We start from the raw sequence: 20,664 nt of genomic DNA, 5'->3' as shown, positions 1-20,664 counted from the left end.
GATCTGTGGCATCTCACGGTGGGCCAACCGTGGGCACTACCAGACCGACCAGACTTGCTGTCTCAAGGGCCGTTTTTCCATCTGAATTCTGCGGCCCTCAACCTGACTGTGTGGCCATTGAGTCCTGGATCCTAGTGTCTTCAGGGTTATCTCAACAGGTCATTGCCACTATGAGACAGGCTAGGAAACCAACGTCCGCCAAGATCTACCACAGGACGTGGAGGATATTCTTATCCTGGTGCTCTGATCAGGGTTTTACTCCCTGGCCTTTTGCCTTGCCCACTTTTCTGTCCTTCCTTCAATCTGGACTGGAAAAGGGTTTGTCGCTCGGCTCCCTTAAGGGACAAGTCTCAGCGCTCTCTGTGTTTTTTCAGAAGCGCCTAGCCAGACTTCCACAGGTACGCACGTTCCTGCAGGGGGTTTGTCACATCGTCCCTCCTTACAAGCGTCCGTTAGAACCCTGGGATCTGAACAGGGTGCTGATGGCTCTTCAGAAACCACCTTTCGAGCCAATGAAGGATATTTCTCTTTCACGCCTTTCGCAGAAAGTGGTCTTCCTAGTAGCAGTCACCTCTCTTCGGAGAGTGTCTGAGCTAGCAGCGCTGTCGTGCAAAGCTCCTTTCCTGGTGTTTCACCAGGACAAGGTGGTTCTGCGTCCGGTTCCGGAATTTCTCCCTAAGGTGGTATCCCCCTTTCATCTCAATCAGGATATCTCCTTACCTTCTTTTTGTCCTCATCCAGTTCACCAATGTGAAAAGGATTTGCACTTGTTGGATCTGGTGAGAGCACTCAGACTCTACATTTCTCGTACGGCGCCCCTGCGCCGCTCGGATGCACTCTTTGTCCTTGTCGCTGGCCAGCGTAAAGGGTCACAGGCTTCCAAATCAACCTTGGCTCGGTGGATCAAGGAACCAATTCTCGAAGCCTACCGTTCTTCTGGGCTTCCGGTTCCCTTGGGGCTGAAGGCCCATTCTACCAGAGCCGTGGGTGCGTCCTGGGCTTTGCGGCACCAGGCTACGGCTCAACAGGTGTGTCAGGCGGCTACCTGGTCGAGCCTGCACACTTTCACGAAACACTATCAGGTGCATACCTATGCTTCGGCGGATGCCAGCCTAGGTAGGCGAGTCCTTCAGGCGGCGGTTGCCGACCTGTAGGAAGGGGCCGTTTTACGGCTCTATTACGAGGTATTATTTTACCCACCCAGGGACTGCTTTTGGACGTCCCAATTGTCTGGGTCTCCCAATGGAGCGACAAAGAAGAAGGGAATTTTGTTTACTTACCGTAAATTCCTTTTCTTCTAGCTCCAATTGGGAGACCCAGCACCCGCCCCTGTTCCCTTCGGGCTGTTGTTCTTTGTGTACACATGTTGTTCATGTTGAATGGTTTTCAGTTTTCAGAACTTCCTTCGGATTGATTTTACTTTAGACCAATTTATAAGTTTCCTCCTTCCTGCTTTTGCACCAAAACTGAGGAGCCCGTGATGCACGGGGGGGTGTATAGGCAGAAGGGGAGGGGCTTAACACTTTTAAGTGTAATACTTTGTGTGGCCTCCAGAGGCAGAAGCTATACACCCGATTGTCTGGGTCTTCGAATTGGAGCTAGAAGAAAAGGAATTTACGGTAAGTAACAAAATTCCCTTCTTTTTCATTTTGGTATGTAGTTATTCTTAGATTTTATTAGTTCTAAAATTTATACCAAATATGTTATTTTCTAAAAAAAAACCCAAACAAATAACATGTGAAACAGTGATTGAGAAGGAGTTGTCTGAGTGGTGAACAACTACTTTAAGAGGCTAAGGCTAGTTTCACACTACGTCTTTTTAACATCCGTTGAAAACGTTTTTTTAGCGGAAGTACGGATCCTGCTTTTACAGCAAATAACGTATGCAAACGCATCTGTTATTTTGCAGGATCCTGCACTGGATGTTTAGGGGCGGGCATTGGAGTCATGTGATCGGGAGTGAGGGGAACTAGACTGGGAGGAGGCTTCTGACAGCTGCAGACGCTGGTAACCAAGGTAAACATCGGCCTTGGATACCCGATATTTATCTTGGTTACGAGTGTCTGCAGCTGCTAGGAGCCGGGTTGCCTGCACACGTAACCAACGTAAACATCGTGTAACTAAGAGAAGTGGTTACCCGATATTTACCTTGGTTACGAGTGTCCGCAGCTCTCAGGTGGGGGAGAGAGGAAGGGGAGGAAGGGGGAAAGACAGAGATAGAGAGAGAGAGGGTGAGGGAGGGAGTAGAGAGATAGACAGATCACGCGAGACTGGTTCTGGGCATGCTCAGTACTTTCTGGGCATGCTCAGTACAAAAGCAGGATCCTGTCTATCAGCACGCCAGCGTTCACCTGCGTTTGCGTGCGTTATAGTCAGGATCCAGCAATTTGCAGTATTTGGACGGAGCTCAAAAACGCTACAAGTAGCGTTTTTGAAACATGTTAAAAAACTGCAAGTCACTGGATCCTCACTATAACGCAGGCAAACGCAGGTGAACGGATGTTAACGCGAGTCCATTGCAAATGCATTGAAATGAAAACGCATTTGCACTGGATCCGCTTGTCCGCTAAAATAACGTTAAGGACGGATGTTAAAAAGACGTAGTGTGAAACCAGCCTAAATTGCCTTTCTTTGGTCTCTGCTCCATTGCGTGGACATCTGCCATCAATGTACAGCAAATATTGCAAATTCAGACCTGGGCAGAGTGGGTCCGGTAGTTTCCTCTTGGTGCTGCCCGAACCCAAGACCATTAGGCACTGGCCACATTTGCATGCTGCTGGCCCTGTGCACACGGCGTTCAGCAGCCTTAAAGACATATTGGTTTTCCAAATTTCAAAGAACATCGACATTGACTACAGGAATCTGTTTTTCTCGCAGCGTGAGTGCATTTCTATCCACGTGGGCCAGGCCGGAGTTCAGATTGGCAATGCATGCTGGGAGCTCTTCTGCCTGGAACATGGGATTCAGCCCGATGGACAGATGCCCAGCGATAAAACCATCGGTGGAGGAGACGACTCGTTCAACACATTCTTCAGTGAGACAGGAGCCGGAAAACATTCCCCCAGGGCGGTGTTTGTGGATCTGGAGCCCACGGTGGTTGGTAAGTAGTACTTTTTGGCTGCGACGCCAGCATCTGACATTTTCACAGGTAAAATTAACAGACAAGGATACGTCCTGGTGACATTCAGCATCTGAATTTCTGCTGCAGATTTTTACCGCTGAATTGAGCCCTTTAATTGTAGATTTTGGGAAAAGCCTCACATACGTGAATTTGCGCTAACAATTTCTGTTTGAATGTAGAGATCAGTAGTGTCTGATTGTCAGAAAGAGCCAGATATATAAGTAAAGCAGAAGTTATGGCGGGATATAGATTAGCTCGGATCTGATCACTGCCTTCAGATCACGTCGCGTATCTCCCAGAATAACGGGTTGTTACTTATCACATACGTTCCTGTACAGATGAGGTGCGCACCGGCACATACCGCCAACTGTTCCACCCCGAACAGCTCATCACAGGAAAGGAAGATGCTGCCAACAACTACGCTCGGGGACATTACACCATCGGAAAGGAGATAGTCGATTTGGTCCTAGATCGTATACGCAAGTTGGTGAGTGGCAAAAGCAACTGTCTGCGCTGCTCAGTCCTCATTTATGTATTTAGTGTTAATTTCTTTGTCGCTCCATTGGGAGACCCAGACAATTGGGTGTATAGCTTCTGCCTCCGGAGGCCACACAAAGTATTACACTTTAAAAGTGTAACCCCTCCCCTCTGCCTATACACCCTCCCGTGCATCACGGGCTCCTCAGTTTTATGCTTTGTGTGGAATGAGGCACACATCCACTCATGCATTCTCAGATTAGTTATATCGGTTGGAAGAAAAGAGGACCCCCACGGGGCCCCCGGCATGTTCCCTTCTCACCCCACTATGTCGGCGGTGCTGTTAAGGTTGAGGTACCCATTGCGGGTACAAAAGCCGGAACCTCATGCCGTTTTCCTTCACCATCCCTTAGTGGCTCTGGGAGAAGTGGGATCCTGACCGGTCATCCATTCACTGGGACCGGGCTCCCTCCGCAGCCCCTGTGGGAATCTGCTGGACAGGAGTCTATTCATCCTCAGGGACCGGGCCCTGCATCTATAAGGTACCCTGTGTCCCCATGGGGACTGTGCATGGAGCGCCTTCTTCCCGGACGCTGCAGCAGCTGCTGATTTGTGAAGACCGGCGGACTTCCGCTCCGACCGCGCCTGCTTGTCGGCCGCGGTCTTAAATTTAGTCCCCGGCTTCATCGCGGCCTAGTAGCAAAAATCCCGCCCCCGGGCCTGCCTGTCAGGGGTAAGGGCGGGACGGCCGGCCTGACGTCGGATGTGAGGGCCGGAGCATCCTGTATGTTTCCTCCCCCCTCACTGATCACTGTGGGGACCCTAGATTCCCGCACTTTTCTAGCACCGCCCACGGCTCCACTCCTCCCCTGAGAGCTCCGGTAGCCATGTTTTTGGCATTCTGCCGGTGGAGGATTATCAGAGAAGAGCTCTGCAGCTCTGGGAGACCTAAGGCAGGGAATCTGGAGGACACACACTCCGCTTTTTAGCGGTCGGTAAGCCACACCGGTCACCCGGTGCTGGTCCCCCCCAGGGTGCCGGAATAGATACGTATTTATATACATATTTCTGTTCGGTCGGGCTGTATACCCCTTCCCATATACCCTCAGTGATCACTCTCCTAGGAGACAACAGCATGTCGTCCACAAGGAGCAAAGGTGCTAAGGCACAGGGTTTTTTTGCGACCTGTACCTCTTGTGGGGCTATGTTACCTGCGGGTTCTTCCTACCCTCACTGTGAGCAATGCTCGACCCCTGTTTCGCTTGCTCAGCCGGAGCCTCGGTCACTAGTGGGCCACTCTGCTCAGGTAGACCCCCCTGCTCCCCCTGTCCAGGCGGCAGGGACAGAGTTTGCTGCGTTTGCTGAGAAACTCCCTGAGTCACTTTCACAATCCATGGCTCAGTCTATGGACAAATGGTCTGCCAAGCTGCTAGAAGCTTTGCCGTCCAGACCGGTCCTTACACAGGCCCCGGTCCCCGTTAGCTCGTCGCCTCCAGGCCCCTCTCGGTCCGCGCCGCAGCGCGCTCCCAGGTTGGGCCCTAGGTCCCACGCGGAGGACTCCTGCCCGGACCACAGTCCCAGACCGACTAAGTGGGCCCGCTGGGAATCTTCCCCGACTTCTTCACGCTGCTCGGGTTCCCAGCTCGAGGACTCTCTGGAGGACGAGGCGGACGTCGCAGCTCAGGGCTCTGAACCTGACGTTGCCCTCAATCTTGATACACCTGAAGGGGACGCCATAGTAAATGACCTTATCTCGTCCATCAACCAGGTGTTAGATCTGTCTCCCCCGCCTCCACCTGTAGAGGAGTCGGCTTCTCAGCAGGAGAAACACCAGTTTCGGTTCCCCAAACGTACACGGAGTGCGTTTTTCGATCACTCTAACTTCAGAGATGCAGTCCAGAAGCCCAGAGCGGTTCCGGACAAGCGCTTTACTAAGCGCCTTACTGACACACGTTACCAATTCCCCTCTGACGTAGTTAAGGGTTGGTCTCAGTGTCCCAAGGTGGATCCTCCAGTCTCTAGATTGGCGGCTAGATCTGTGGTATCGGTGGCAGATGGCTCATCGCTAAAGGATGCCACTGACAGGCAGATAGAGCTCCTGGTGAAATCCATCTATGAAGCCACGGGCGCGTCTTTTGCCCCGGCCTTTGCAGCCGTGTGGGCACTACAAGCTATCTCAGCTTGTCTGGCTGAGATTAATGCAGTCACACGTAATTCTGCTCCGCAGGTTGCGTCTCTGACTTCTCAAGCGTCAGCTTTTTCTTCCTACGCCATGAACGCAGTCCTAGACTCTGCTATCCGTACAGTGGTGGCATCCGCTAACTCTGTGGCAGTCCGCAGGGCCATGTGGCTGCGCGAATGGAAGGCAGACTCGGCCTCCAAGAGCTTCTTAACCGGTTTGCCGTTTTCTGGCGACCGATTGTTTGGCGAACGATTGGATGAGATTATTAAGGAATCCAAGGGAAAGGACTCCTCCTTACCCCAGTCCAAACCTAAGAGACCTCAGCAACGGAAAATTCAATCGAGGTTTCGGTCCTTTCGTCGCTCCGCCAAGTCACAATCCGCTTCGTCCAGCAGGCCGGAGAAAGGCCAGAGGAACTCCTATGCGTGGCGGTCTAAGTCACGCCCCCAAAAGGCCGCCGGAGGCGCTGCCTCCAAGGCGGCCTCCTCATGACTCTCGGCATCCCCGAACCGCATCCTCGGTCGGTGGCAGGCTCTCCCGCTTTTGCGACGCCTGGTGGCCACATGTTCAAGACCGATGGGTGAGAGACATTCTGTCTCACGGTTACAGGATAGAGTTCAGCTCTCGTCCTCAGACTCGTTTCTTCAGAACCTCTCCGCCCCCCGCTCGGACCGACGCACTTTTTCAGACAGTGGACACTCTGAAGACAGAAGGAGTTGTGATCCCTGTTCCCCCTCGGGAACATGGTCGCGGCTTTTACTCCAACTTGTTCGTGGTGCCAAAGAAGGACGGATCATTCCGTCCCGTTCTGGACCTCAAACTGCTCAACAGACATGTGAGCACCAGACGGTTTCGGATGGAATCTCTCCGCTCGGTCATCGCCTCGATGTCACAAGGAGACTTCCTAGCATCGATCGACATCAAGGATGCTTATCTCCATGTGCCGATCGCACCCGAACATCAACGCTTCTTGCGTTTTGCCATCGGGGACGAGCACCTTCAGTTCGTGGCATTGCCTTTCGGCCTGGCGACAGCCCCACGGGTGTTCACCAAAGTCATGGCATCCGTTGTGGCGGTCCTACACTCTCAGGGCCACTCGGTGATTCCCTACTTAGACGATCTCCTAGTCAGGGCACCTTCTCGGGCGGCATGTCAACACAGCCTTACAGTCGCTCTGGCGACTCTCCAGCAGTTCGGGTGGATAATCAACTTCCCAAAATCCCAGTTGACACCGACCCAATCACTGACTTACCTCGGGATGGAGTTTCATACACAGTCAGCGGTAGTCAAGCTACCGCTGGACAAACAGCTGTCCCTGCAGGCAGGGATACAATCTCTTCTTCGGGGTCAGTCATACCCCTTGAGACGCCTCATGCACTTCCTGGGGAAGATGGTGGCAGCGATGGAGGCAGTGCCGTTCGCGCAATTCCATCTGCAGCCACTCCAATGGGACATTCTCCGCAAATGGGACAGGAGGTCGACTTCCCTCGACAGGAACGTCTCTCTGTCCCTTGCAACCAAGACGTCTCTTCAGTGGTGGCTCCTTCCCAATTCTCTATCGCAAGGAAAATCCTTCCTACCCCCAACCTGGGCTGTGGTCACCACGGACGCGAGCCTGTCAGGGTGGGGAGCGGTTTTCCTCCACCACAGGGCTCAGGGAACCTGGACTCCGATAGTCATCCCTTCAGATCAATGTTCTGGAGATAAGGGCAGTGTATCTAGCCTTATTGGCCTTCCATCGGTGGCTGGAGGGCAGGCAGATCCGTATACAGTCGGACAACGCCACTGCCGTCGCATACATCAACCATCAGGGCGGCACGCGCAGTCGTCAAGCCTTCCAGGAAGTCAGGCGGATTCTGCAGTGGGTGGAAGCCACAGCCTCCACGATCTCCGCAGTGTACATCCCGGGCGTAGAAAACTGGGAAGCAGATTTTCTCAGTCGTCAGGGCATGGATGCGGGAGAATGGTCTCTTCACCCAGACGTGTTTCGAGAGATCTGTCGCCGCTGGGGAACGCCGGACGTCGATCTCATGGCGTCACAACACAACAACAAGGTCCCGGCCTTCATGGCACGGTCTCAGGATCACAGAGCTCTGGCGGCGGACGCATTAGTTCAGGATTGGTCGCAGTTTCGACTGCCTTATGTATTTCCTCCTCTGGCGATGCTGCCCAGAGTGTTACGCAAGATCAGGTCCGACTGTCGTCGCGCCATTCTCGTCGCTCCAGATTGGCCGAGGCGATTGTGGTACCCGAATCTGTGGCATCTCACGGTGGGTCAACCGTGGGCGCTTCCAGACCGCCCAGACTTGCTGTCACAAGGGCCGTTTTTCCATCTGAATTCTGTGGCCCTCAACCTGACTGTGTGGCCATTGAGTCCTGGATCCTAGCGTCTTCAGGATTATCTCAAGAGGTCATTGCCACTATGAGACAGGCCAGGAAGCCAACGTCCGCCAAGATCTATTACAGATCTTGGCGGATCTTCTTATCCTGGTGCTCTGATAACGGTTTTCCTCCATGGCCCTTTGCCTTACCCACTTTTCTTTCATTCCTTCAATCTGGAATGGACAAGGGTTTGTCACTCGGCTCTCTCAAGGGACAAGTATCGGCGCTCTCCGTATTTTTTCAAAAGCGCCTGGCCAGGCTTCCGCAGGTCCGCACGTTCCTGCAGGGAGTTTGCCACATAGTCCCACCTTACAAGCGTCCGCTGGAACCCTGGGACCTTAACAGGGTGCTAACGGCTCTTCAGAAACCACCTTTCGAGCCGCTGCGGGATGTCTCTTTATCACGTCTTTCGCAGAAGGAGGCATTTTTAGTGGCAGTTACATCACTCCGAAGAGTGTCGGAGCTTGCAGCGCTGTCATGCAAAGCCCCCTTCCTGGTGTTTCACCAGGACAAGGTGGTTCTGCGTCCTATCCCGGAATTTCTCCCTAAGGTGGTGTCCCCTTTTCATCTCAATCAGGATATCTCCTTGCCTTCATTTTGCCCTAATCCAATTCACCAATGTGAAAAGGATTTGCACTCTTTGGATCTAGTGAGAGCACTCCGGTTCTACGTGTCTCGCACGGCGCCCCTGCGCCGTTCAGATGCGCTCTTTGTCCTTGTCGCTGGCCAGCGTAAGGGTTCGCAGGCTTCCAAGTCAACCTTGGCTCGGTGGATCAAGGAACCGATTCTTGAAGCCTACCGTTCTTCTGGGCTTCAGATTCCTTCAGGGCTGAAAGCCCATTCTACCAGAGCCGTGGGTGCGTACTGGGCATTGCGGCACCGGGCGACGGCTCAGCAGGTGTGTCAGGCGGCTACCTGGTCTAGTCTGCACACTTTCACGAAACACTATCAGGTGCATACCTATGCTTCGGCAGATGCCAGTCTAGGTAGGCGAGTCCTTCAGGCAGCGGTTGCCCACCTGTAAGAGGGGGCCGTTTCGGCTCTTTTTATCGAGGTATTCTTTACCCACCCAGGGACTGCTTTTGGACGTCCCAATTGTCTGGGTCTCCCAATGGAGCGACAAAGAAGAAGGGAATTTTGTTTACTTACCGTAAATTCCTTTTCTTCTAGCTCCTATTGGGAGACCCAGCACCCGCCCCTGTTCCCTTCGGGCTGTTGTTCTTTTGTGTACACATGTTGTTCATGTTGAATTGTTCTTTTGGTTCATGGTTCAGTTCTCCGAACATCCTTCGGATTGAATTTACCTTAGACCAATTTATAAGTTTTTCCTCCTTCCTGCTTTTGCACCAAAACTGAGGAGCCCGTGATGCACGGGGGGGTGTATAGGCAGAGGGGAGGGGTTACACTTTTAAAGTGTAATACTTTGTGTGGCCTCCGGAGGCAGAAGCTATACACCCAATTGTCTGGGTCTCCCATTAGGAGCTAGAAGAAAAGGAATTTACGGTAAGTAAACAAAATTCCCTTCTTGCGGAAGTGATGAGTGAACTGTTCAGTGCTCGTAATGAGCATTTTGATGCTTGGTAATCGATTACTGGGTATAACGGAAGTCAATGGGGAACTCGAGCATTTTTATGAAAAATCTTGTTGAAAAATGCAGGTCCCCCATTGACTTCCAAGCATCAAAATGCTTGTCCCGAGCACCGAACAGTTTTGTCTTCACTAATTTGCACCTTATACAATTAGTATTAGAACTGTCACACATCAGATTCACAGTCAGCAAATGGCCCGGCCAGGGGTCTCCAGACCCGACCTCAACAGCCTTATATACAGTGTGCCCACCCATATCCTGTATACACCGCACCTATATACAGTGTGTCCAACCATATCCTGTATACACCGCACCTATATACAGTGTGTCCACCCATCTCCTGTATACACCGCACCTATATACAGTGTGTCCACCCATATCCTGTATATACCTCACCTATATACAGTGTGTCCACCCATATCCTGTATACACCACACCTATATACAGTGTGTCCACCCATATCCTGTATACACCTCACCTATATACAGTGTGTCCACCCATATCCTGTATACACCGCACCTATATACAGTGTGTCCACCCATCTCCTGTATACACCGCACCTATATACAGTGTGTCCACCCATCTCCTGTATACACCGCACCTATATACAGTGTGTCCACCCATCTCCTGTATACACCGCACCTATATACAGTGTGTCCACCCATATCCTTTATACACCTCACCTATATACAGTGTGTCCACCCATATCCTGTATACACCGCACCTATATACAGTGCGTCCACCCATACCCTGTATACACTGCACCTATATACAGTGTGTCCACCCATATCCCGTCCACTGCCATTAACTTGAGAACGGCGGCAGCTATAGGCATAGAAGTGGTGTCTAGGTATAGTAAAGTAGCCATGCGCTACGCAATGACACCACCTATAGCGCCACCTGGTGGAAAACAACAGAGTTAGCATTTTTATCTCGAAAACGGAACGAGATAGAGAAAAAAAGTGAATTACAAAGTTGTAGGCATCATCAATTCAATAGGAATCCACACCTTGCATACAGAAATGCTATGATTAGAAGGTGTAAACCTCACAAGGCTGCGGACGTGAAGCGATACCTCATGGAGACCTTCCTACAAGTCATTGGGTATGGTGGCTGTGTGGAGTGGCCTCCACTCACCTGACCTGACCCCATTGGACTTCTTTCTGTGAGGTCACATCAAACAGCAGGTGTATGCGACCCCTCCACCAACATTGCAGGACCTACGACGACGTATCACAGATGCTTGTGCAGACGTGTCACCACCATATTGCACAGCGTGCAGCAAGATACAGTATGCTGTGCAGAGGCCAGATGTGCATTGCAGCTGACGGGGGACACTAATGAGCGCCATATGCGTGACCAGCATTCAATGTTTCTTTGTCGCTCCATTGGGAGACCCAGACAATTGGGTGTATAGCTTCTGCCTCCGGAGGCCACACAAAGTATTACACTTAAAAGTGTAAGCCCCTCCCCTCTGCCTATACACCCCCCCGTGCATCACGGGCTCCTCAGTTTTTATGCTTTGTGCGAAGGAGGCACAAATGCACGCAAGCTCCACAATTTAGTCAGCAGCAGCTGCTGACTATATCGGATGGAAGAAAAGAGGGCCCATAACAGGGCCCCCAGCATGCTCCCTTCTCACCCCACTCTGGTTGGCGGTGCTGTTAAGGTTGAGGTACCCATTGCGGGTACATAGGCTGGAGCCCACATGCTGTTTTCCTTCCCCATCCCTTAGGGGCTCTGGGTGAAGTGGGATCCTAATCGGTCACCAGGCACTGGGACCGTGCTCCCTCCACAGCCCCTGGGGGAATCTGCTGGACAGGAGCCGGGTATCATCAGGGACAAGGCCCTGCTACTCTGAGGTACTCTGTGTCCCCTTGGGGACGGCGCATAGAGCGCCTGTGTTATGGACGCTGCAGCAGCTGCTGGGTGTGTTAGTGCGCCGGGACTACCGCGCTGACCGCGCTTGTTTGCCGGCCGCGCTTATTACTTTAGTCCCTGGCTTTTGCGGCCTAGTACCGCATACTCCCGCCCCCAGGCCTGCCAGTCAGGGGTAAGGGCGGGACGCTGCACTGGACGTCAGCGCTGAGGGCTGGAGCATACTTTGTATCCTCCTCCCCCCTCACTGAGCACCGTGGGGCACCAGATTCCCGCACTTTCTGAGGCACGCCCACGGCTCCCTCCTCCTCTCAGAACACTGGCAGCCATTCCTGTCAGCACTTCAGACGCTGGAGAACTTCAGAGGGGAGACAACAACAACAGCATGTCGTCCGCAAAAAGCAAGGGTGCCAAGGCACAGGCTTACTTTGCAACCTGTACCTCATGTGCGGCTATGCTACCTGCAGGTTCCACCTACCCTCATTGTGTGCAATGTTCGGCCCCTGTGACACTCACTCAGCCGGAGCCTCTGCCACTGGTGGGACCCCCGGCCCAGGTGGAACCACCTGCTGCCACTGTCCAGGTGACAGGGACAGAGTTTGCAGTATTCGCTGACAAACTGTCTGAGTCTATGGATAAATGGTCTGCTAAAATACTAGAAGCTTTGCAGTCCAGACCGGTAACACTGGCCCCGGGCACAGTTGAATCATTGACCCCAGGCCCCCCTCGGTTGGAGCAGCAAAGTGCTCCTGGGGCGACTCATAGGTCCCACGGTGAGGACTCTGACACGGACCGCAGTCCCAGACCGACTAAGCGGGCTCGCTGGGAAATTCCCTCGACTTCATCACACTGCTCAGGGTCTCAGCATGAGGACTCTCTGGAGGATGAAGCGGAGGGGGCAGATCAGGGCTCTGATCCTGACACCGCTCTCAACCTTGATACACCTGAAGGGGACGCCATAGTAAACGACCTTATAGCGTCCATCAATCAGGTGTTGGATCTTTCTCCTCCAGCTCCTCCGATTGAGGAGTCAGCTTCTCAACAGGAGAAATTCCATTTTAGGTTCCCCAAACGTCCACGGAGTGGGTTTCTTGATCACTCCGACTTCAGAGATACAGTCCAGAAACACCGATCCTTTCCAGATAAGCGCTTTACTAAGCGCCTTAATGACACTCGTTATCCCTTCCCCCCTGACGTAGTCAAGGGTTGGGCTCAGTGTCCCAAGGTGGATCCTCCAGGCTCTAGACTGGCGGCTAGATCCATAGTTGCAGTGGCAGATGATGCATCACTCAAGGATGCCACTGACAGGCAGATAGAGCTCCTGATGAAATCCATCTATGAAGCTATCGGCGCGTCCTTTGCTCCGGCATTCGCAGCCGTATGGGTCCAAGCTATCTCAGCTTGTCAGTCTGAGATTAATGCAGTCACACGTGCCTCTACTCCGCAAGTAGTGTCCTTAACCTCTCAGGCGTCGGCGTTTGCGTCCTACGCCATGAATGCTGTCCTGGACTCTGCGAGCCGTACGGCGGTAGCATCCGCCAATTCGGTGGCAGTCCGCAGGGCCATGTGGCTACGTGAATGGAAGGCAGACGCTGCTTCCAAAAAGTTCTTAACCGGGTTGCCATTTTCTGGCGACCGCCTGTTTGGCGAGCGACTGGATGAAATCATTAAACAATCCAAGGGAAAGGACTCGTCCTTACCCCAGTCCAAACCAAACAGACCTCCACAAAGGAAGGTACAATCGAGGTTTCGGTCCTTTCGGCCCTCAGCCAGATCTCAATTCTCCTCGTCCAACAGGCCACAGAAGGGTCAGAGGAACTCCGATTCATGGCGGTCTAAGTCACGTCCTAAGAAGACCGCCGGAGGAACCGCTCCTAAAGCGGCCTCCTCATGACTTTCGGCCTCACCAAACCGCATCCTCGGTCGGTGGCAGGCTCTCCCGCTTTTGCGACGCCTGGTTGCCACATGTCCAAGACCGATGGGTGAGAGACATTCTGTCTCACGGTTACAGGATAGAGTTCAGCTCTCGTCCCCCGACTCGTTTCTTCAGAACATCTCCGCCCCCCGAGCGAGCCGATGCTCTTCTTCAGGCGGTGAGCACTCTGAAGGCAGAAGGAGTGGTGATCCCTGTCCCCCTTCAGCAATGGGGTCACGGTTTTTACTCCAACTTGTTTGTGGTGCCAAAAAAGGACGGATCTTTCCGTCCCGTTCTGGACCTAAAACTGCTCAACAGACACGTGAAAACCAGGCAGTTCCGAATGGAATCTCTCCGCTCCGTCATCGCCTCAATGTCCCAAGGAGACTTCCTAGCATCAATCGACATCAGAGATGCTTATCTCCACGTGCCGATTGCACCAGAGCATCAGCGCTTCCTGCGCTTCGCCATCGGGGACGAACACCTTCAGTTCGTGGCACTGCCTTTCGGCCTGGCGACAGCCCCACGGGTCTTCACCAAGGTCATGGCAACAGTGGTAGCAGTCCTACACTCTCAGGGACACTCGGTGATCCCTTACTTAGACGATCTGCTTGTCAAGGCCCCCTCTCGGGCGGCATGCCAACACAGCCTGAGCATTGCTCTGGAGACTCTCCAGAGATTCGGGTGGATCATCAATTTCCCAAAGTCAAAATTGTCACCGGCCCAATCACTGACATATCTTGGAATGGAGTTTCATACTCTCTCAGCGATAGTGAAGCTTCCGCTGGACAAACAGCGTTCACTACAAACAGGGGTGCAATCTCTCCTTCGAGCCCAGTCGCACCCCTTGAGGCGCCTCATGCACTTCCTAGGGAAGATGGTGGCAGCAATGGAGGCAGTTCCTTTTGCGCAGTTTCATCTGCGTCCACTTCAATGGGACATTCTCCGCAAATGGGACAGAAAGTCGATGTCCCTCGACAGGAACGTCTCCCTCTCGCGGGCAGCCAAGGCCTCCCTTCAGTGGTGGCTTCTTCCCACTTCTCTGTCGAAGGGGAAATCATTCCTGCCCCCATCCTGGGCTGTGGTCACGACGGACGCGAGTCTGTCAGGGTGGGGAGCGGTCTTTCTCCACCACAGGGCCCAGGGTACCTGGACACAGCCAGAGTCCTCTCTTCAGATCAATGTTCTGGAGATAAGGGCAGTGTATCTAGCCCTAAAGGCGTTCCAGCCGTGGCTGGAAGGCAGCCAGATCCGAATTCAGTCGGACAACGCCACGGCGGTGGCATATATCAATCACCAAGGCGGCACACGCAGTCGGCAAGCCTTCCAGGAAGTTCGGCGGATTCTGCTGTGGGTGGAAGCCACAGCCTCCACCATATCCGCAGTTCACATCCCGGGCGTAGAAAACTGGGAAGCAGACTTTCTCAGTCGCCAGGGCATGGACGCAGGGGAATGGTCTCTTCACCCGGACGTGTTTCAAGAGATCTGTTGCCGCTGGGGAACGCCGGACGTCGATCTCATGGCGTCTCGGCACAACAACAAAGTCCCGGCATTCATGGCACGGTCTCAAGATCACAGAGCTCTGGCGGCGGACGCATTAGTTCAGGATTGGTCGCAGTTTCGACTACCTTATGTGTTTCCTCCTCTGGCAATGCTGCCCAGAGTGTTACGCAAGATCAGGTCCGACTGCCGCCGCGCCATCCTCGTCGCTCCAGACTGGCCGAGGAGGTCGTGGTACCCGGATCTGTGGCATCTCACGGTGGGCCAACCGTGGGCACTACCAGACCGACCAGACTTGCTGTCTCAAGGGCCATTTTTCCATCTGAATTCTGCGGCCCTCAACCTGACTGTGTGGCCATTGAGTCCTGGATCCTAGCGGCTTCAGGGTTATCTCAAGAGGTCATTGCCACTATGAGACAGGCCAGGAAACCAACTTCAGCCAAGATCTACCACAGGACGTGGAGGATCTTCTTATCCTGGTGCTCTGATCATGGTTTTACTCCCTGGCCATTTGCCTTGCCCACTTTTCTGTCCTTCCTTCAATCAGGAATGGAAAAGGGTTTGTCTCTCGGCTCTCTTAAGGGACAAGTCTCAGCGCTCTCTGTGTTTTTTCAAAAGCGTCTAGCCAGGCTCCCGCAGGTACGCACGTTCCTGCAGGGGGTTTGCCACATAGTCCCTCCTTACAAGCGTCCGCTAGAACCCTGGGATCTGAACAGGGTGCTAACGGCTCTTCAGAAACCACCATTCGAGCCAATGAGAGATATTTCTCTATCACGTCTCTCGCAGAAGGTGGTCTTCCTAGTGGCAGTCACGTCACTTTGGAGAGTGTCTGAGCTAGCTGCACTGTCATGCAAGGCCCCCTTCCTGGTGTTTCACCAGGACAAGGTGGTTCTGCGTCCGGTTCCGGATTTTCTCCCTAAGGTGGTATCCCCTTTTCATCTCAATCAGGATATCTCCTTACCTTCTTTTTGCCCTCATCCAGTTCACCAATGTGAAAAGGATTTGCACTTGTTAGATCTGGTGAGAGCACTCAGACTCTACATTTCCCGTACGGCGCCCCTGCGCCGCTCGGATGCACTCTTTGTCCTTGTCGCTGGCCAGCGTAAAGGGTCGCAGGCTTCCAAGTCAACCTTGGCTCGGTGGATCAAGGAACCAATTCTTGAAGCCTACCGTTCTTCTGGGCTTCCGGTTCCGTCAGAGCTGAAAGCCCATTCTACCAGAGCCGTGGGTGCGTCCTGGGCATTGCGGCACCAGGCTACGGCTCAGCAGGTGTGTCAGGCGGCTACCTGGTCGAGTCTGCACATTTTCACGAAACACTATCAGGTGCATACCTATGCTTCGGCGGATGCCAGCCTAGGTAGACGAGTCCTTCAGGCGGCGGTTGCCCACCTGTAGGAAGAGGCCGTGTTACGGCTCTATTACCGAGGTATTCTTTTACCCACCCAGGGACTGCTTTTGGACGTCCCAATTGTCTGGGTCTCCCAATGGAGCGACAAAGAAGAAGGGAATTTTGTTTACTTACCGTAAATTCCTTTTCTTCTAGCTCCAATTGGGAGACCCAGCGCCCTCCCCTGTTCCCTTCGGGCTGTTTTTCTTTTGTGTACACATGTTGTTCATGTTGAACTGTTCTGGGTTCATGGTTTTCAGTTCTCCGAACATCCTTCGGATTGAATTTACCTTAGACCAATTTATATGTTTCCTCCTTCCTGCTTTTGCACCAAAACTGAGGAGCCCGTGATGCACGGGGGGGTGTATAGGCAGAGGGGAGGGGCTTACACTTTTAAGTGTAATACTTTGTGTGGCCTCCGGAGGCAGAAGCTATACACCCAATTGTCTGGGTCTCCCAATTGGAGCTAGAAGAAAAGGAATTTACGGTAAGTAAACAAAATTCCCTTCTTTGGGGGGTCATGGGTTTCATATCATAGCATTTCTGTATGCAAGGTGTGGATTCGTATTGAATTGATGATGCCCTACAACTTTGTAATTCACTTTTTGTCTCTATTTTGTTCCGTTTTCGAGATAAAAATGCTACGCCCGTTGTTTTCCACCAGGTGGCGCTATAGGTGGCTTCATTGCGTAGCGCATGGCTACTTTACTATACCTAGACACCACTTCTATGCCTATAGCTGCCGCCGTTCTCAAGTTAATGGCGGTGGACAGGATATGGGTGGACACACTGTATATAGGTGCGGTGTATACAGGAGATGGGTGGACGCACTGTATATAGGTGCGGTGTATACAGGAGATGGGTGGACACGCTCTGTATAGGTGCGGTGTATACAGGAGATGGGTGGACACGCTGTATATAGGTGCGGTGTATACAGGAGATGGGTGGACACACTGTATATAGGTGCGGTGTATACAGGAGATGGGTGGGCACGCTCTGTATAGGTGCGGTGTATACAGGAGATGGGTGGACACGCTGTATATAGGTGCGGTGTATACAGGAGATGGGTGGACACACTGTATATAGGTGCGGTGTATACAGGAGATGGGTGGACACACTGTATATAGGTGCGGTGTATACAGGATATGGGTGGACACACTGTATATAGGTGCGGTGTATACAGTATATGGGTGGACACACTGTATATAGGTGCGGTGTATACAGGAGATGGGTGGACACGCTCTGTATAGGTGCGGTGTATACAGGAGATGGGTGGACACACTGTATATAGGTGCGGTGTATACAGGAGATGGGTGGACACACTGTATATAGGTGCGGTGTATACAGGAGATGGGTGGACACGCTGTATATAGGTGCGGTGTATACAGGAGATGGGTGGACACGCTGTATGAAGCTGGCGTTACATGATCGCAGGGCTGTGATGGTGACTGAGGCTCCTCTATGGCCCCTATGATCAGCACTGATCTATACATAGAGGACATGGAAGGCTTTGGTTATGACAGTTGTGTAATATGGCACTATCTTCTCTCGCAGGCTGACCAGTGCACCGGATTACAAGGTTTCCTCATTTTCCATAGCTTTGGAGGCGGCACAGGCTCAGGATTTGCATCTCTTCTGATGGAGAGACTCTCTGTAGATTATGGCAAGAAGTCCAAGCTTGAGTTTGCAATCTACCCAGCACCGCAAGTGTCCACAGCAGTGGTGGAGCCATACAACTCCATACTGACCACACACACCACGCTGGAGCATTCAGATTGTGCCTTTATGGTGGACAATGAGGCCATTTATGATATTTGTCGCCGAAACTTGGACATTGAACGTCCAACATACACAAATCTCAACCGTCTCATTGGGCAGATCGTGTCGTCCATCACTGCCTCGCTGAGGTTTGATGGGGCTTTAAATGTTGATCTCACCGAATTTCAGACAAACCTGGTTCCATATCCACGTATCCATTTCCCGCTGGTCACGTACGCGCCTGTCATCTCTGCAGAGAAGGCCTACCACGAGCAGCTGTCCGTGGCCGAAATAACCAATGCCTGCTTTGAGCCTGCAAACCAGATGGTGAAGTGTGACCCCCGCCACGGCAAATACATGGCCTGCTGCATGTTATACAGGGGGGACGTGGTCCCCAAGGATGTCAACGCCGCCATCGCAACCATTAAGACAAAACGCACTATTCAGTTTGTAGACTGGTGCCCAACAGGATTCAAGGTTAGTATTAGAAACCCACCCACACCGGCCTAAATGGAAAGTGTCATTACCAGTGCCGAGAATATTAGCACAGAATTAGATTGGTGGAAAAACCCATATAATAAAGTGAAGCCTATAGAAAAGATATACCATCACATGACTAGTGGGGTGCAGATTGTGAGATTGAAGCGGATCCACTAATTTTCCTACACATTGACATCTTAGCCCCTTCAGTCTCAGGATTGTGGGGGGTCCTAGAAGTATAACCCTACTGATAATAAAGTGATGGCATGTCCGTGCCAAGGAAAGGTCATCAATATACCAAGTCTGAAGACTCCATTAGGCCCTGTGCGCACACTGCGTTTTCTTTGTCGCTCTATTGGGAGACCCAAACAATTGGGTGTATAGGCTATGCCTCCGGAGGCCGCACAAAGTATTACACTCAAAAGTGTTAAGCCCCTCCCCTTCTGCCGTGCCGTGCTCCCACGGGCTCCTCAGTTTTATTGCTTTGTGCGAAGGAGGCAGACCTGCACACATAGCTCCACAGATTGGTCAGCAGCAGCTGCTGACCAGGTCGGATGGAAGAAAAGTGGGCCCATATAGGGCCCCCAGCATGCTCCCTTCTCACCCCACTCTTGTCGGCGGTGTTGTTAAGGTTGAGGTATCCATTGCGGGTACGGAGGCTGGAGCCCACATGCTGTTTTCCTTCCCCATCCCCCTCAGGGCTCTGGGCGAAGTGGGATCCTATCGGTCTCCAGGCACTGAGACCGTGCTTCATCCACAACTCCTGTGGAGCCTGCTGGATAGGAGCCGGGTACCGTTCAGGGACATGGCCCTGCTACTTGAAGGTACTCTGTATCCCTGTGGGGACCGCGCACGGCAACACCTCAGCTTTGCTGGGTGTGCTAGTGCACCGGGGACCGCGGCGCTGACCGGGTTAAACTGTGCCATTACACACTCAGCGTCGCTGAGTGTGTTTATATGTAGGGGCTACCGCGCTAACTGCCGCTGCCATGGGAAACTGCGGCGCGGCTGGGACTTGTAGTTCGCCGGGGACTTCGGCGCCGGCCGCGCTTTTACGGCGGCCACGCTTATACTCGAGTCCCCGGCTTTCTTGCGGCCTAGTTTCCTTTTCTCCCGCCCACAGCCCTGACAGGCAGGGGAAGGGCGGGACGCTGCACGGATCGAGCAGCACTGAGGGCTGGAGTATGATTTGCATACTCCACCCCCCTCACTGTGCACAGTGTGAGCACCAGTTCCCGCACTTTCTGAGCCACGCCCACGGCTCCCTCCTCTCGTCAGGACGCCGCAGCCATTCCTGTCAGCTCCTCCGACGCTGCAGAGAGGGACAAACCCTGGGAGACCCAGACACCGTCTCTGGTGGCCTCACAACCGCTTTAAAGCGGGTGGTAAGCAGCACCTGTTGGTGCTAGCCCCATGGTGCTGTAGTGTATTGATACATTATTTGTTTATAGTATACTCTTTCACTGTATGAGCACAGTTCATTCTGGCTATATACCCTATTGTGTTACTCAGGGAAAACAATAGCATGGCGCCCACAAAGGCAGGGGTGCCAAAACACAGGCTTTTCTTCAGCGCTCTATTGGGAGACCCAGACGATTGGGGTATAGCTACTGCCCTCCGGAGGCCACACAAAGCACTACACTAAAAAGTGCAAGGTCCCTCCCCTTCTGGCTATACCCCCCCCGTGGTATCACGGGTTCTCCAGTTTTCAAGCTTTGTGCGAAGGAGGTCAGACATCCATACATAGCTCCACAGATTTTAGTCAGCAGTAGCTGCTGACTATTTCGGATGGAAGAAAAGAGGGCCCATATAGGGCCCCCAGCATGCTCCCTTCTCACCCGTGGATGGTGTTGTAAGGTTGAGGTACCTATTGCTGGTACAGGGGCTGGAGCCCCACATGCTGTTTTCCTTCCACATCCCCTTGTAGGGCTCTGTGGAAGTGGGATCCTGCCGGCCTCTAAGCTCTGACGCCGGGCTCCATCCACAGACCCAGTTG

At 52.9% G+C, this 20,664-nt stretch overlaps 1 protein-coding gene across 1 annotated transcript in view; it reads left to right on the top strand.

The window, feature by feature from the left end:
• The window catches only part of LOC142279870 (tubulin alpha-3 chain-like), a 71,981-nt gene that overhangs the window by 13,125 nt on the left and 38,192 nt on the right, over positions 1-20,664 (top strand). The window contains exons 2-4 of the mRNA XM_075332705.1: positions 2,878-3,100; positions 3,460-3,608; positions 17,985-18,665. Coding sequence (XP_075188820.1) covers positions 2,878-3,100; positions 3,460-3,608; positions 17,985-18,665 — 1,053 coding nt within the window. The remainder of the gene's footprint in view (positions 1-2,877; positions 3,101-3,459; positions 3,609-17,984; positions 18,666-20,664) is intronic.

The sequence above is a fragment of the Anomaloglossus baeobatrachus genome, unplaced genomic scaffold (genome assembly GCF_048569485.1).
Source record: "Anomaloglossus baeobatrachus isolate aAnoBae1 unplaced genomic scaffold, aAnoBae1.hap1 Scaffold_442, whole genome shotgun sequence".
NCBI classification, from domain to species: Eukaryota; Metazoa; Chordata; class Amphibia; order Anura; family Aromobatidae; genus Anomaloglossus; species Anomaloglossus baeobatrachus.
Note: the sequence above shows the minus strand (reverse complement) of the source record. Positions and strands in the feature narration are given on the sequence as shown.